The 16,193-nt window shown below is 33.9% G+C and overlaps 1 protein-coding gene across 6 annotated transcripts in view; it reads left to right on the forward strand.

Annotated features, from left to right (window-relative positions):
• The window catches only part of KIDINS220 (kinase D interacting substrate 220), a 73,552-nt gene that overhangs the window by 13,254 nt on the left and 44,105 nt on the right, over positions 1–16,193 (forward strand). For all 6 annotated transcript variants that reach the window (XM_040550485.1, XM_040550482.1, XM_040550486.1 and 3 more), the window contains exons 4-17: positions 94–192; positions 1,578–1,676; positions 2,613–2,714; positions 3,218–3,316; positions 4,014–4,211; positions 5,454–5,552; positions 6,666–6,764; positions 7,532–7,630; positions 8,944–9,121; positions 9,744–9,908; positions 11,242–11,421; positions 11,758–11,923; positions 12,820–12,971; positions 15,318–15,607. In XM_040550485.1, the coding sequence (XP_040406419.1) occupies positions 94–192; positions 1,578–1,676; positions 2,613–2,714; positions 3,218–3,316; positions 4,014–4,211; positions 5,454–5,552; positions 6,666–6,764; positions 7,532–7,630; positions 8,944–9,121; positions 9,744–9,908; positions 11,242–11,421; positions 11,758–11,923; positions 12,820–12,971; positions 15,318–15,607 (2,025 nt within the window). The remainder of the gene's footprint in view (positions 1–93; positions 193–1,577; positions 1,677–2,612; positions 2,715–3,217; positions 3,317–4,013; positions 4,212–5,453; positions 5,553–6,665; positions 6,765–7,531; positions 7,631–8,943; positions 9,122–9,743; positions 9,909–11,241; positions 11,422–11,757; positions 11,924–12,819; positions 12,972–15,317; positions 15,608–16,193) is intronic.

The following is a 16,193-nucleotide window of genomic DNA, read 5'->3' on the forward strand; positions in this document are numbered from 1 at the left end:
TGTGGATTTCCTGTCATGCAAATTTACACTTGAAAAACAAAGTGATTGAACTGAAATATTGAATGTCATTTAAAACTCTTTTCATTTTTTTAGGATAACTGGACAGCTCTTATTTCAGCAGCTAAAGAAGGACATGCAGCTATTGTAGCAGAACTACTCAATTATAATGTCAATTTGGAGCATCGAGATCTGGTATGTGTTGTCTTAGTGTAAAAATAATTCTCCATATTTTTAGTGAGAAGAACAATTTAGTGAGTTAGCAACTTCCAGTTCTGTAAAAACAGATCACTTTTTTAATGCTATTCTCCAGTTGACTACTCAGTGACATTAAAATGGGAAAATATATAATTAAATACTGTTTTTACAGTTTTGAAATAATTGCTTTAGTGTTAAAGTCTGCTTTTTTCTCTTAATTTGCTTTGGAATGAAGCTAAACTGAAGAGTAGTGGTTGTTTTCTTGTGTGTGTGACTTTTTGTTGTTGCTTTTTTAGTATTTTCATAAAATACATGTTAAGTCTTTCCCAAAAGATATCTGTTTGTATTTACTTTTTCTCTGTACAACTGTGATTATCGGTCCAGCAATCCTTGTTCTCAGTATACTGGGACTTGATTTCATTCATCTTGCCACGTTTTTAATATGAAGAGTGGACGCTATAGTCCAGTCCACCTAAAGAATTACAGAGGTTTCTTACGTGGTTAATGAAGGTTAGATGCCTTTGAAGAGCTACAGACTTATCTATTGGTTGAAGAGGGAGTTCGGTACCTCCAAGAACTCATTTCATTCTGTCTAAGTAGTAAACCCCTGGGAGACTTCAGAGTGGAGCTTCAATTAAAGAAAGCACTTGAAGGCTGTGGCATGTTGTGATGTCAAACTTTTTCATAGCATTGTAGTGTTGGTCATGGCTGCATGGCAAGCAGTACGTTTCTAGGCCTCTGTCAGTCTTGAGAGGGATCTTTAACCTCTGAAAAGATCTATTGTGGAGAAATGAAATTGTGCTTACAGTCAAGAGGCATACTGTTATTTTAAAATTAGTTTTGGTTACCCGACCAGTCAGGTGCCATAAACAGTAAAACCTCTGTTTCCTTGCTTACAAACTTAAATGAATGAACCATTAAAGTTTGAAGTTAATTGCTATTACTACTCCCTTGAGAGGACATACGACTGCTTTCATAAAGAAGGAAGTCATTACATAGTTACTTTATGAAGGACAGGTAGGTGTCTGTTAGACAAATCAAAAATAAATCCATCAAAGTTAATTGACTTGGATTCTAGCTTTTTGTTTTCAGATAACGCTTTCTTTTTGGTTTGTGTAGTTACTGGATTTTTATGCACTTGGAATTGTGCATTTTTTCAGGAACATTTAGAATAAGATATTCTCCCAGGCTTTGCATATAGCAGGAAATCAGTACTTCCACACATGGATTTATTAGGATTATAAGATTGTGTAGTCAGTCTTTGTTACATCTTGGACTTGCCAAACAGTCTTGAGACAAATGCCAAACTAGAAACGTAATTATTGACTTCAAATTAGAGAGTATTTTCCGGTTATGTTGTTTGTTTGAACTGTGCTTGCCAGGGAGGATGGACTGCACTGATGTGGGCATCATATAAAGGCCGTACTGAAGTAGCTAAGCTCCTACTTGAAAAAGGAGCAAATCCAAACATCACTGGAATGGTAAGTGGTTGTTTGTTTTTGTTTTTGAAAAACAAACAAAAAACACAACCTCTCTTTCCTCTTCTGACAAAATGTTTAAAATCCTGAATCCTGTGCTAATCTTATCTTGACTAAACTTTTAGTGTTCATGGCAATACAACACTAATCATTGTTTTACTCATGCAAGTGGTTGCTTTAATTCTTTATGACAGCCAGTGTTTTTTAATGAGAATAAATGAATGCATACCTCTTAGTAAGATTCAAATCAGCAAGAGAGGAGATAAGTACTGTATGTAATGCTACTTGTCTAGCAATTGTCATTTTTCTGCATGTGTGAGTTTATGGAGTAGTTAATATGTGCAGTTTAGAAACAACAGTTTGTTTTCATTGTTTCAGAAGTTATCAAATGGGCTAGATCATATGACTGTGCCATGCTAAGATTTCGAGATTTTTTTTTATTTTACAAGCCTTTCTGTAAAATACATGCATCATGACACTTGAACAAACAGATGTGACAGTATAATCAATTTGGTGTCTGAGGCGACAGTGAACAGCAGGGAAAAAAAACCAACAGTAGTGACTTACCTATTGCAGATTAAATCTGCTTTGCATATGGAGCTTCTGTATGCATGATATGATTGGTCTGCAGCCTTGATTATTGAGGGGTAATGTGTACCTCTTTTGTTTCTCGCTTACATTACAAATGTATATTAAGATAAGGATATGAATTTTTAAACCTTGTTGAAGGAGTTACAGGATTGTTTCAAAGCAGCAGACCTTTTTCTAGCCATTATCTAGACAGTGTACTGAGCAATAGTTACTGATACATTACTAGTTTTAATTTCATAATTTTCTTATGTGGGTTTATCATCTCTTGGAACATTTTTATTAATATTGGTCGTAAAAAAAAAAAATATGACTTTTATTTCGTATGGTTCTTATTTTCTTTCTTCAAAGCAATACAGTGTCTATCCAATTATTTGGGCAGCAGGACGAGGCCACTCGGATATAGTACATCTTTTACTCCAATATGGAGCTAAAGTGAACTGCTCTGATAAAGTAAGTTATGTTTATATAATACTTAGTTTCTTTAATGCTTAGTATAGTTCTTGTAAAAATGAGTTCTGTTATTTAACATGTCATATCCTAAAATAATTTTAGTTGAAATGAAAATATATCAAGTAGTTTCTGACTGAAAAACACCTGCTGTTACATCTTGCCCATGAGATGAGAATTAACGTGTTAGATTGAGTCAATATACTTGCAAGAGGTTTTTCCATAGTATGGTTAAGATGGCTGTAAACACTTATTTCAGTGGACCATATTTCTGTTTTCTAAGCTGTTGTAAATCTTGCTACATTAGGTTGCATAGACAAATAATTCTTACAGCTAGAAATCTACAAAGGAAAAAAAAATGGGTTTTCAGATGCATTTGTTAACTTCTAAGACCAAATTTTATCTTTGTAGTAGTAGTGCATTAAAGTATAGGACAAATGCTAAATTGTAGAAGATACTAAATAAAGAGGCGGTTATGGAAAAAATGTTAATAAATATTTTTGCAGTATGGAACCACCCCATTGGTTTGGGCAGCTAGGAAAGGTCATCTGGAGTGTGTGAAATACTTGCTGCAAATGGGAGCTGATGTTGATCAAGAAGGAGCTGTAAGTAACTGCTCATTTTCTAGCGATAAAATGTGGGTACATACATCTGTGTCTTGTTTTAATTTTGTAATATAACTGGCAAAAAAAAAAACGAAAAAAGATGAAATGTTGATGTTGGAGTATGTTAGTTTCCAGCTAATTGCATACTACAAAGAAACGCAAGGCATCTTTTGAAAATAATAGTGTTGCACCTTTTCAGAGCTTAGGATTTTTTTTAAGCTTTCAGCTGCATTTTTTTCTTATTTTTAAATGAAATAGGTTTTTATTATTTATATAAGATACTAGATAAAATACTAATTTAAAACAGAATATAAGTAAATTTAATTGAAAAACTATGTAGGACAACTTGATATTCATATGACTATTCCTGAAGTTCTTTGAAAAAAACCTTTTTGAACAGTATTGGCACATGTGGGTGCCCTGATAATAGTAAGTTCTCATATGCCAGGAAAGTGATTGTACAGTGCATATGACATTCAGCAATTAAAATAAATTGACTAGAGCTTTTTTATTAGTTTCTCTCTTATTTTAATAGAAAACATAGCAAGTGTACTTTAAAAGATAAATCTGGAATAACACTTAAATGGTTAAAAATGTAACATCATTGGGTGTTCTTTTGTTATTTAACCTGCTGATATAATGATGGTTTCTGTACCAACTGTACAACAAAAATATATATAATTTTTTCTGTTTAAAGAATTCTATGACTGCGCTTATTGTAGCAGTGAAAGGTGGCTATACTGATTCGGTAAAAGAAATCCTGAAAAGGAACCCAAATGTGAACTTAACAGATAAAGATGGAAATACAGCGTTGATGATTGCATCAAAGGAGGGGCATACTGAAATTGTGCAGGATCTTCTTGATGCTGGAACTTATGTGAACATTCCTGATAGAGTGAGTACATTTTCTTATTATTTCCTTATTGTGGCTTTACTATGTATATCATAATAATGTAATATATGTTTAAATTCTAGTATATGCAGGTTTGCAGATACACTTCTAACTTTTCTGCCACCTAGGGGCAGAAAACAACATTACACAACAAAAACAACATACTGCAACTATTTTAAGCGGCAAATGCTGTTACGAGAATGTGAAAGAAAATCGCTTTCTTCTAAGAGTTCTTCTTAACTCTTTTTCTTTGAGTTTCTTGAATTGAAATGCCATATGGAAATTTACAATATTGTTGTATATTGCTTGTGTCTGTAACATGAGACTTATACTGAACTATCATGCAGCTTTGGGGCATTTTTTTGGTGTATTAACATACGTGGTAGTGCTGTTAAAATTGTAAATCAGTGGATGTCATAACAAATAATGTTTCAGCATCTGCCTTCATCTTTGACAATTAAACTTACTAGGATTAGGAAATTTGCATCTATGAAAGGGAGACTTCAGCTCTGATTAAGATTAAGACATGTAACAGTAACTGTTAAAGGTGCACTGTGTACCTCTGAGTGACCAGAGCATGAATCACTAGCTAGCCATGCAGTGCTTTATTCAGTTGCTTATGCAGAAGTACCGTAGCCTGCCTGCAGCATTGCCTTGATATTCATTTTTTCTGAAGTGGCAGGGGCCGGCTGAGCACTGCAGCCTAGGGTGTTAAAGGAGTTTAGATAGTGGGTGTTAGAGGAGTTTAGATAGCTAAACTTATGTGCCTCTGTCAAGATTGGTATATTTCACAGCAGTAAAAAGGTTTTGAGGTGTTCCAGTCCTAAACTGAATTCCGTGGGAGTTGCAGAGACATGAGGAAAACCTCCTAATGTTTGCTGTGTAACTTGGAAAGGATTTGTGGATGCATTTTCCCATGTTTCACATCAGCTTTGTGCATTTCTTAGATGGTTTCATGCCAAGCTGCAGTGCTGCATGTGACAAAAACTTTTCTTTCTAATGACATGGGATATGTAAACAGGATAGCAGTATAATGTACACATGTACAAATGTTCTTTAAGATGGGGATCTATCTTGCTTTGGTGTTTGTTTTGCCCACTGATTTATATTTCATCTCTTTGGGAGGATGGGGAGGGGAGTCCAGGAGTCCAGAATCATTTCTTGTATATACTTTTTTTCTTTTTGCCAGAGTCATAATCTGTCTTCTATATTCTATAACATTTTCTTCTTTTTTTTTTTTTCCAGAGTGGAGACACAGTGCTGATTGGGGCTGTTAGAGGTGGTCATGTTGAAATTGTGAGGGCCCTGCTCCATAAGTATGCTGATATAGACATTAGAGGTCAGGTAAGTACAGCAATGTAAACGTTAGCATAGTTCTTGAATGCAACGTGGATTTGGCTATCAAATAACTATATCATGTTTCTAAAAACAGCGCTTTAAAAACTTGCTCAAATTCTACTCTGTGGGGAACTCAGATTCCCATCAAACATGAAAAACTGCACTGCAACATGACACATTCTGTGATATCTTTAAGCCGTAAGGTGTATGTAACTGTAATGATATGCTAAGCAGCATTTTCTTCAGTTATTCTATATAATGGTTGAAAAGCAAAGAATGCTGAACTTACTTCACCAGCGCTTATTTCACCAGCGCAGATTTAAAATGGTGAAATACATTAAATAAGCAATTTATTTTAATATTCACTATTTTTTTTAATAGTGGTGTTACATTAATATATGATACCCCTTAGGTAATATCTGTTTGCAGTGGTGTTTAGCCAGTTCTGTCACTATGCTTGGCTGGTTCTCTCTTTCTTAAATTTCCTTGCTTACATGGAGCAGTATAGTCAGTAGCTTCCATATTTTCTACCTACCCTTCCTTTCATTTTTTTGTCCTTTTTTAACTAAACAACCAAGCAATCCATGAGTGCAACAGTTTTATTGGGATATGCTATAAAAGAGACAAGAAAATTGATTTTTTTGAAAGGCCTGGAAGTGGTTATTACCTCCATGTTCTAACAGGATAGAAATCTTTTCAAACAAACCACCCTCCAAAACAAACAAACAAAAAAGAGAAACATAAATATTATATAACGGGAAGAAAGAAGATGCTGTGGAAAAAGGTTTTTTATTTCATTAGAAAACGTATATATTTGATTTACAACTGAATACCCATGTATAATTTGGGAGATATGCTTTGGAAACTGTTTCAAGATAGGTTGGCTCTGCTCGTATTGTTAAAGCTCAGGTTTTTAAAATAGGTTTGCACTTCATAGCCAGATTTCCCCACTGAGTTCCACTGGTGTACCAGTTAGATTTGGTAGTGTTTCCCTTTGCCCTGAATTGTGCTAAAATTTGCTGATTTGTGTGCAGTTTTCAATATGATTGCATTTTATATACAGGTTTTGAAATTAATCCAATTAAATTTAAGTGCTAATAACGTGTAATACTCTTTCAGGATAATAAAACTGCTTTATATTGGGCAGTTGAGAAAGGAAATGCTACAATGGTGAGGGATATCTTGCAATGCAACCCCGATACTGAAACGTGCACAAAAGTAAGTATTAGAATTTTGAGGACGTGATTTGCTTTGTTTGACATCTGTTGTTTTCCCAGCTCCTATGTGATGTTAAGATCATAGTACCAAATTCACTTTTTTGTCAAGTGTGAATACCTTCCATGCTGTTTTAGTTTTGTTTTTTTTTAAATAATAATAAATTTTGCATTTTGGAAAAGAGGTGTTTCAGTTATGTTAACGTCCACCGTTGATAAACATCACTTGCTATTGAAACTTAGTAGGAGGAAATCTTTTGGATGCTTTACCTCAACAACACTGACACTTGAAATAACAGAGCTTCTGCTGCTGGAAAGTGAGGAAAGAGGTTTCTGATATTACTAAGTTGGGTTAAGATTGCCATTTATTGCATTGTACAGGAATTTAAAAAACAGGATGTAGTATGTATAGCAGCAAACTAACTCTTCCGTGCCTGAGTCTCTTTTCAAATATCTTTTATTATGTCTGAATCCACTCTTTCTCTCTTTGACACCTATTAACAGAAATTTATTTTGCACTTGCACTTCGTGCTGTGATTTGTATCAATCTATAATAGTGTCTGTGTTTTTTTTTTTAAGAACAGATACACTGAAGTGTTGTTACCTGCCTGCAAACATATGTAACTAAAAAGTTCTCTTAAAAGTTTAGGATTTAATTTGTTACATTGTCACTAGTTTTTGCTTGTTTTGGAGTATACAGGAAAGGGCTTTTTGGTTTTTGGGTGTTTTTGCTTTCCTTTTTTAATTAGGCTTTTTTTTTTTTCCTTTTAGGATGGAGAAACACCACTTATCAAGGCAACCAAGATGAGAAATATTGAAATCGTAGAGCTTCTTCTGGACAAAGGAGCTAAGGTCTCTGCTGTAGACAAGGTAAAGAATACTTGGTTATTTACTTTAGAATGTTTAATCATTTTAGTTTAGCAACAAAATTTTATAGTGAGCTATCGAGGTTAAAACAGGAAGAGAGATCAACTTTGAAAAAGATAGATGAGAATTTTTTTTTGTAAAAATTAGTTAGGAATGACACAGAACAATGACTGAAGCTAACACTGGTTCTTGTTCCATTTATATGCTTATATAGCTTCAGTCATTGAACTGGTTGATTTTTTTTTTGCTTGGATCAGATGCCTTTTTGTTGCTAGCACATGTTTTGATGCAAAAATTTAAACTTCCAATGTTCGTTGTTAAGTATTTACATACTTGTTTAAAGATTGCTCATGCGTCATCAATACCAAAATGTCTGTTTCTTACTTCGTGATTTAGTTTTTATATGACGTAAGATCTAGAGGGCTTAGTCTTCCCTATGCTTAATAGCTGAAATGATCAGAATGCTTAAGTTTATTCCCATAATTAGTATTTTGTGTTTTTTTTTGTTTGTAAATAGGGTGCTTTTAGTCATATGGCAAGAAAAAAATTCACATCAGGAATGAGAATTTCAGATATGAAAAAATGATTCTTGATATGCTCAAAAAGAGTATAGAGGTTGATTATGTTAATTGTCACTCATGTTTATTTTTGATTAATAGTCATTAAACTAAGCAGTGACAGGGACAAAAACAATTGTTTGTCATCTGGTGCGTTATCTACTTTGGTAAATCTCTGCAATACATGAACGCTTATTTGATACTATTGTAACCTCTTAGAACTATCTTATACCTAGAGCAAATAAGTAATATTTTTGATTTGGTATAATAAGGAAACTTTTAGCAGAAAGCTTTTTGGAGAAGTCTGAGAAGATATTGAAATAATTCTAATAATTGAAATAATCTCTTACTCTAAACAAGTCTCTGAATTTGTTTCTGTCTAAATAGACTACAGTTATTGTGAACCTTAGATTTCGTTTATAAATGTTTAAGGAAGAAGATAGTGACTTGACTTTAGCGTGATAAGAGCCTGTGCTTTTCCACATTTTTTTAAAACTTTTATAGTACCTTTTTGAGGGGAAAAATACTTGCTGTAAAGCTTTAATGCTGTTGTGGGTTCCTTAAGATGCATTTCAAATACATAATGCATCTGAAGGGTTGTAGAATATATTGGCTACATGATGGGACTCAGGTCAGGTTGATGGTCGGACTTGAAAATCTTGAAGATCTTTTCCAATGTAAGTGATATTGTTATTCTATGATATGGTCATTACTTCCTATGAATTTGTTAGATATTACTAATTTTTCACTGAATTGCAGAAAGGAGATACTCCGCTTCATATTGCCATTCGTGGAAGAAGCCGTAAACTTGCTGAACTACTTTTACGAAATCCGAAAGATGGTAGATTGCTTTATAGACCTAACAAAGCAGGAGAAACACCTTACAATATTGACTGTAGCCACCAGAAGAGTATTTTAACACAGATATTTGGTGCCAGTGAGTAAAACTGTTTATCTTTTCCTCAGATCTAAGTTTATACTGAAGAAAATTTGCGCTTTATTTATTGATGATCTGAGTAATTTCCTGTTATTTTTAATCACATGCATATTGAGAATCCAGTTCATTCAATTCTGTATTGATAATTAGTAAGTTCATTTTTTAATGTTGCAATTCACGAGATCTTAAAAAAAAAAAAAAGAAAAAAAAAAAGGCTGGCAGAAAAAAATTGTCATTCTGAAATCCCTAATAAAGATCAAAAATACGTTTTATTTTTGACATTTGCCTTTTGAGATTGGGTGCTGTGCAACTTCTGTTGATATTTTTTTTATTTAGATCTTGCTTACGTAAGAATTATTTCATTTTCTGTGATCTGGGATTTTGTTTGAGTCTTTTGTGGTAAGATGTAATAGTTTTGAGTATGTAACATGTATAGGGATGATTAATATTCCTCGGAACAAAAATGTACCAATAATAATACTATGTTAATAACACTTTAATAATATATGGGAGGAACATGTATACAAATACAGGTAAGCCTATCATGATTTTGTGTATGAAAACTGTCATAGCGAGAAGATTTCCTAAAACAAAGCTCTGTAACATAGTATTCCTGTTACAGGACACTTGTCTCCCACGGAATCTGATGGTGATATGCTGGGTTATGATCTGTACAGCAGTGCTTTGGCTGATATTCTCAGTGAACCGACCATGCAGCCACCGATCTGTGTAGGCTTATATGCTCAGTGGGGAAGTGGAAAATCTTTCCTGCTCAAGAAATTGGAAGGTAAAAATTGATGTAGCCTTTTCTGTGTAGGTTTAAGTCCATCTATAGAAATCAGCTGTTACAAAAACTCTCTCATGTGATGTTGTTCTATGTAGTGCTGTATCTAATATGTTTCTGTAATGAAAACATCTAAATTTTACCATCAATAAAATTCATCAGTTCATCTGTAGTTTGCCTTATTCAGTTAAACAATGTTAAGACATTCCAGAGGTGTTGCTGTCTATTGACCTGCATTAGTGAATCTGTTCTTTACAAACTGTTGAAAGTATGGCTGCTGAAATACAGCTTGGGGATGAGGGTGTCAAATCAGGTTCCAACATGTAGGAGGCACAAAGCAGCAACAAAATGTCTTTTTTTTTTTTTTTTTAACTCCTCAAAGTTTAGGAACAAATTCTAGGCTATTAATATTTTTCTTTGTAGAGTATTTTCTCTGCACCAAGTTTTCTTCCCCTCTTTTATTTACTTGGAGCTTTTTGAACTTTCTGAAATGACGTAAGGAATGAAATGCAATGTATGAAGAAAGCCATTGTTACCTCCTGCATGTATACATGCTGTTCTAAATAATCCTTCTGGTTGAAATGGGCATCTTATTTACAGTTTAGGTATTTTTGAACAAGGGTATTTTTCTGAGATGTTTGTTTAATTCAAAATGCTTTCAATAGTCTTGATGTTTCCTGTTTTCTGTGATTTCTGTGTTTTAAAAGCTTCCATATTAGTTAAAATGAGGTCTGTTCTTTGTTCACATCATGTTTCATGTCGTAAGCAAAGTGCTGTGTGCACTTTTCATTTTTGAGTGTGATGTTTATTGTTAAGTCCTATGTTTTGAGAACACTTTTTCAGCATTTTGTTCCTGCTCCTTATTCATCTGGATTGTGCATTTAGTATTTCTTATTTAATAGATCCTAAATAAATTTCTTAAACAATTCCTGTTTGAGCAAACATGCATCGACAAACAGGTGTTTTTACAATAAGATTAAATTTTACTGTTATATCCAATGATTTCAGATTGCTTTTTCTGTCATAAAAATGTTTTAGACTTCTGAAGGAGAAAAGGAAATGTCTTTAATGAGCATTTAAAAGTAGAAGATCTGCAGCAAACAGTGCAAGAATTACATATTTAAATGGTTTTGTTCATTGCATGTATTGAAACTAACTTTTTTTCACTCTTCTTCTGAAGAGAAATCCAAGGACTAGTCTGTTTGTTTTTTTTTGGTCAATGTTAGGAACAAGTTAGCCCAGGAAAAAATCTTCTCAAAGCTGAGGATCATTACAATATCTTTTTTGCTTTCTGTTTTAAAATGGTTTAACATCTTAATTCATCTTTGTCTTTTAGATGAAATGAAGACTTTTGCAGGACAGCAGATTGAACCTCTATTTCAGTTTTCCTGGCTTATTGTATTCCTCACGCTTTTGCTGTGTGGAGGCTTGGGTTTATTGCTTGCTTTCACAGTGGATGCAAAGTTGGGAATAGCAGTGTCACTCAGCTTATTAGCAGTTCTCTACATTTTCTTCAGTAAGTCTATTTTATATGAAGTTTGTGATGGCTTCTGATTAGTATCTGTTCTTAGAATCCATTATTGTTTTGTAGACATGCTTTGCGCTTCAGAAAAAATATGAAGCGTTTTCATAGAAAATGAGACCTCTTGGCTCTTTTCTTGTGTTTTGCATGTAATTGAGGAGGCATTCTAGAAAACAGAAAAGCTTTGTATATTAACTTCACTATGTTGCTCTTAGCCTTCTCATTTTTAGTAATAACTTACAAATTCATTCGGCTCCATGCCTTATCTGTGTAACCTTTGTGATTCTCTCAGTTGTGGATTTTGACTGACATATAAACTTTTTATTTCAGCTGTAATTTATTTTGGTGGCCGAAGGGAAGGTGAGAGCTGGAACTGGGCCTGGGTGCTAAGTGCAAGATTGGCAAGACATATTGGATATTTAGAGTTGCTTCTCAAGCTCATGTTTGTGAACCCACCAGAGTTACCAGAGCAAACCACTAAAGCTTTACCCGTGAGGTTGGTTATTTCACTTATTTGCTCTTGAATGAATAGTTCAGGTTCACTCTGATACTTTGCAGACTGTGCTTTTTAATGATCATGTTTATCTTCCCATGAAAAAGTGTTAAGATTCCTGTTTGGAGAACAGTAGCCATAGAAGCTTATGCAGTTAAATTCTTCAGTGTGAAAAAGATGGCAATTATTTCAAGAAAAACTTTGTACCAAAGTCAGTAAAAGTTACTGTTTGTTTATTTATGTTTTGTGACAAATTTGTAACAGACAAAATAAGGAGTTAATAGATGGTAAACTATGCTAGAAAACTATGCTTAATGCTTGTTCCACTGGTTACTGCTGTTAAGGTCTTTGTGTTTTTGTTTTTTTTCTCCCCCTGTAAGAAGTAGAGCATCAGACTGCTCAAAACTTCCTCTTTACTGAAAAGCAAGAAAAATTTAGATGATGTGTTTTGTGGTCTTGTTTAATCCTATCATTTAGATACGATATTTTATTTTGTGTGGCTTGTTCTTTGTTTTTTCTTCCTCCATGAATATTTGAAAATACCTCAGAATGCAATTTTAAAAATACTTTTCAATATGATTTGGGATCATAAAGATATTTTTGTTGCTGTTTGGGGTGCCATTATTGATGCAGTTGATTCTACTTATTGAATAAATCAATTTTTAGAATAGAAAGTGGGGTGAAGAAGTTGATAACAGGAGAAGAAATAGGTAAAGAAATAAATATACAGTTTCATGTAGAATTTTTTAAAGTATTTTAGCTTTTTCTTCACTTCAGAAGAAAAACCAAACCAAAATGAAAACTCTCAGTTGCAGATATGTAGAAGTACTTTTGCTTTGGTTGCCCCAAAATGCTCAAAGCTTTCCAAAGTGTACAACATGTATATTTTTCTCTTTCAGATTTTTGTTTACGGACTACAATAGACTGTCCAGTGTAGGTGGAGAAACTTCATTGGCTGAGATGATTGCTACCCTCTCTGATGCATGTGAAAGAGAATTTGGTTTCTTAGCAACAAGGCTATTTCGAGTTTTCAAGACAGAAGATACACAAGGTTTTTATTACCTGAATGACACTTCTGATCATACCATTTCAATGCACTGTTACTATGGGTCTGTTTCTCACATTATAAGGTCTTTTTAGAAACTGTTGTAGTCATGCAGGAATTCATACAGAAGGGGAAACTCTCCTTCCGTTGTCTTGGAGAGAAAAATGCCCTATTTTCTTTGCTTACCTTGATTTTATTAATCCCCAAAGGAATATCTCTTGTAAAATATAGTTGTCATATGTGACAATTGGAATGTATATTTATGTTGCATCCTCTTAGATGTGGCGTAGTGTTTTCTGTAGCAATTAAGTAGTTGTGTCTGAGTTAGCAGGACACAAAAGCATACTTTTATCTAATATAAATTTCTGTTTAATTAGATCTTTATTCAGAGCTTTTTTGAATGACCACTATTTATTCTTGGAAATGATAAATGTTTTGAATATATTAGCCCAAAATCATAAACGGCTACATGTGCTGGTAAGATGGGATGAAGTATTTCTACTTAATCCAAATGGAAGAAACTTTTTTGTACTGTTCCATCTGCAGATTACAAAAAAAAATATATACAGAGCAGCATATGATACTGTGAAGAAAGGGAGTTCTTGAGTTTTCAATTCATAGAAGGCTTATTTCTGCTTTGAGTTTGGCTTCAGTTAATTATTCATCATTTATATTTGATCTTGACCACACATTGAGGAATCTATGAGATGTTGTCTTCTCTCACAAAATGAAATGTTTAGTCTCTCGTACCTTCTGGAGGGTGGAAAAAAACGTTCTATTTGCTGAGCACAACTTGTTCTTCGTTATTCTTTCTCAAATTCACTGTATGTTCTTTATGAAAGCGATATCTAGATTTTTTTCACTGTTATTTCCATATTAGACGTTCTCCAGTTTTTCTCTATAATTTCATTAAAATAGCTTTTATGATGCTGTAATTTCTCCCAAAACAGGATTTGGCTTAACAAATGGCAGTGTAGTGCTGGCTTCTTGTGATTATCTGCAGTGAATGCCCTTTCCCATTCATCTGTAGTCTTACCTTTGTCTTGTATTCCTTGGCTCTGTTGCTGTCCTGTGCTCTTCCTAATTCTCTATTTGACAATCTTGCGACATCGTCTCTGTATCTCTAGGTGTTCGTAGGTTTCTTGTCTGTAGATGCTCATAGAAATTCTGTATGGGTTTATTTGTAATCTTCTGCATCTTTAACTTGTGTTCTGTCTGTACACTCACAGACAAACGTATTCAATTGTCATTTCATTGTTGATGATTTATAAGTCTCTAATCCATTTTTGTCTCTATTTAGAGAAGACTTGCATTCCTACTTAAAGATGTCTAGAACTGATTATAATTATAACTGAGCTGTTGTTCTTCCCTTCTTGCCCTTCATTCTTGTCATGATGCATTTCTGGTGCTTTTCCTTGTGTTACAAACCAGTCTGTCATGTCAGCAATGTGGAAGATTTTTCCAGCTTAAACCCTGGCCTAAAATATCATACATGGTCTATCATACATGTCATACATGTCTATCATACATATTCTTTTACTGTAGCATATTTTATTTTTAATTCCAGTTCAAATAGTGATTTATTTCTTCTTTTTTAGCTTTAATCATTTTACATTAGATTATTCTGTTCTTTGGCACTGATAAGTTTTGAATTTCTGTGCTTGTAGAAACCCCATAGGCAGAGGCTGCTGCTTTGGTTAAAACAACCAACCTTTTTCTTGGATCATTGCATTAGCTCTGCTATAACCCTCTGACTGCAATAGTCTGTCTCTTCCGTATCAATCCTGTGGAAGCCAAGTTGTTTATATTCTGAGGCTCTTGTAATCTGTCTAATCCTTAATGTACTGCCATATTCTGTTGTTTGGGTGTGTGTTAGCATGCAAGAAAAGGTAGTCCTGGGGCTGCAATCTCAGATCGTATCTTGATACTTTGAGTTAGTTCTCCAGGGGCACTATTATTATTAGATTACTGAAGTATCATATTTCTGTTTCAAACCAGGTAGTTACCATGCTGTTTGCCTAGAATTTACTTAAGTAAATAAGTTACTGAGAGATGTCATAAAAGGGGTGATTTCACTGATGTGAAATCTACTTAATAACGATAACTTAGAGTCAGCGTGGTTTTTGTGAAACAGTGGAAATAAACTGAAGATTAAAGAAATAACTCTGCTTTATGTTTTTCAAGAATTTTGGTAAATTTAGGTGTGGTTTTTTCATGTTTGTAAGTGGATAGTAATGCTACAGTAATCTTTTGTGCAAATTAGCGTTTTATGGAAAGTATGCAAGTTAATATGCTTTGAATTCAGCTGTAATGACTTCTAAATTCATTTTAACAGCAAATTTTTTTTCCCAGGTAAAAAGAAATGGAAGAAAACATGCTGTCTCCCATCCTTCGTGATTTTCCTGTTCATATTGTCTTGTGTTGTTTCTGCAATTGCCCTGCTGGCAATTTTTAATGTAGAACCAACAAACATGACTGTGAACGTTATTCTTATAACAGTTACATGTGTTGTTGGTTTGGCTTTTATCTTGAATTGTCGCACGTGGTGGCAAGTGATGGATTCAGTTTTGAATTCTCAAAGAAAACGTCTTCACAATGCTGCCTCCAAGCTTCACAAGTTAAAAAGCGAGGGATTCATGAAGGTAAGCATATATGAATTAATCATCAAAAGAAGTGAAATGAACCCCCAAACCTGTAGCCTTCTTAAGATGGGGTACTGTTAATTTCATTATGCCAAATTTCTCAATGTTGAAATGAGCCTTTTTTTAGGAAAGAACACTTCTGGTCCACTTGTTAAACTTAATGATCTAACGTTAGTGATCTTAGGTGATTTGCCCACTCAGTTGGGAGTGTTAAATTTGGATTATGTTTTCAGGAGGAAAGCATTATGAAAACAACTGTTCTAAATGATTAGTATTTAATAGAAGCTAACTTTAGATTGTAAGATTAGAAAGAATAACTTCTTAAATATTCTGAAGCCAAATAGGCTTGAAAAACCAAGCCTAATTGGCCGGCTGGCTATAAGACCTCTTTCCCAGGAAAGGAATGGTAGCACTGAAAGAACATTGATTCCAAAATGGTTCACCTATTTCTTGCTAAATGATAGAAAATAATACTGTTTTGCGGGGTTGCATCTAAACTGTGTCCATCAGACTGTCATGAAATATCCTGTGTGCTCCTATTTGAAAATAAATTTTAGTATCCTGATGGTTAACCCCATAGATTGCA

Source organism: Cygnus olor, chromosome 3, assembly GCF_009769625.2.
Source record: "Cygnus olor isolate bCygOlo1 chromosome 3, bCygOlo1.pri.v2, whole genome shotgun sequence".
In the NCBI taxonomy this organism is placed as follows: domain Eukaryota; kingdom Metazoa; phylum Chordata; class Aves; order Anseriformes; family Anatidae; genus Cygnus; species Cygnus olor.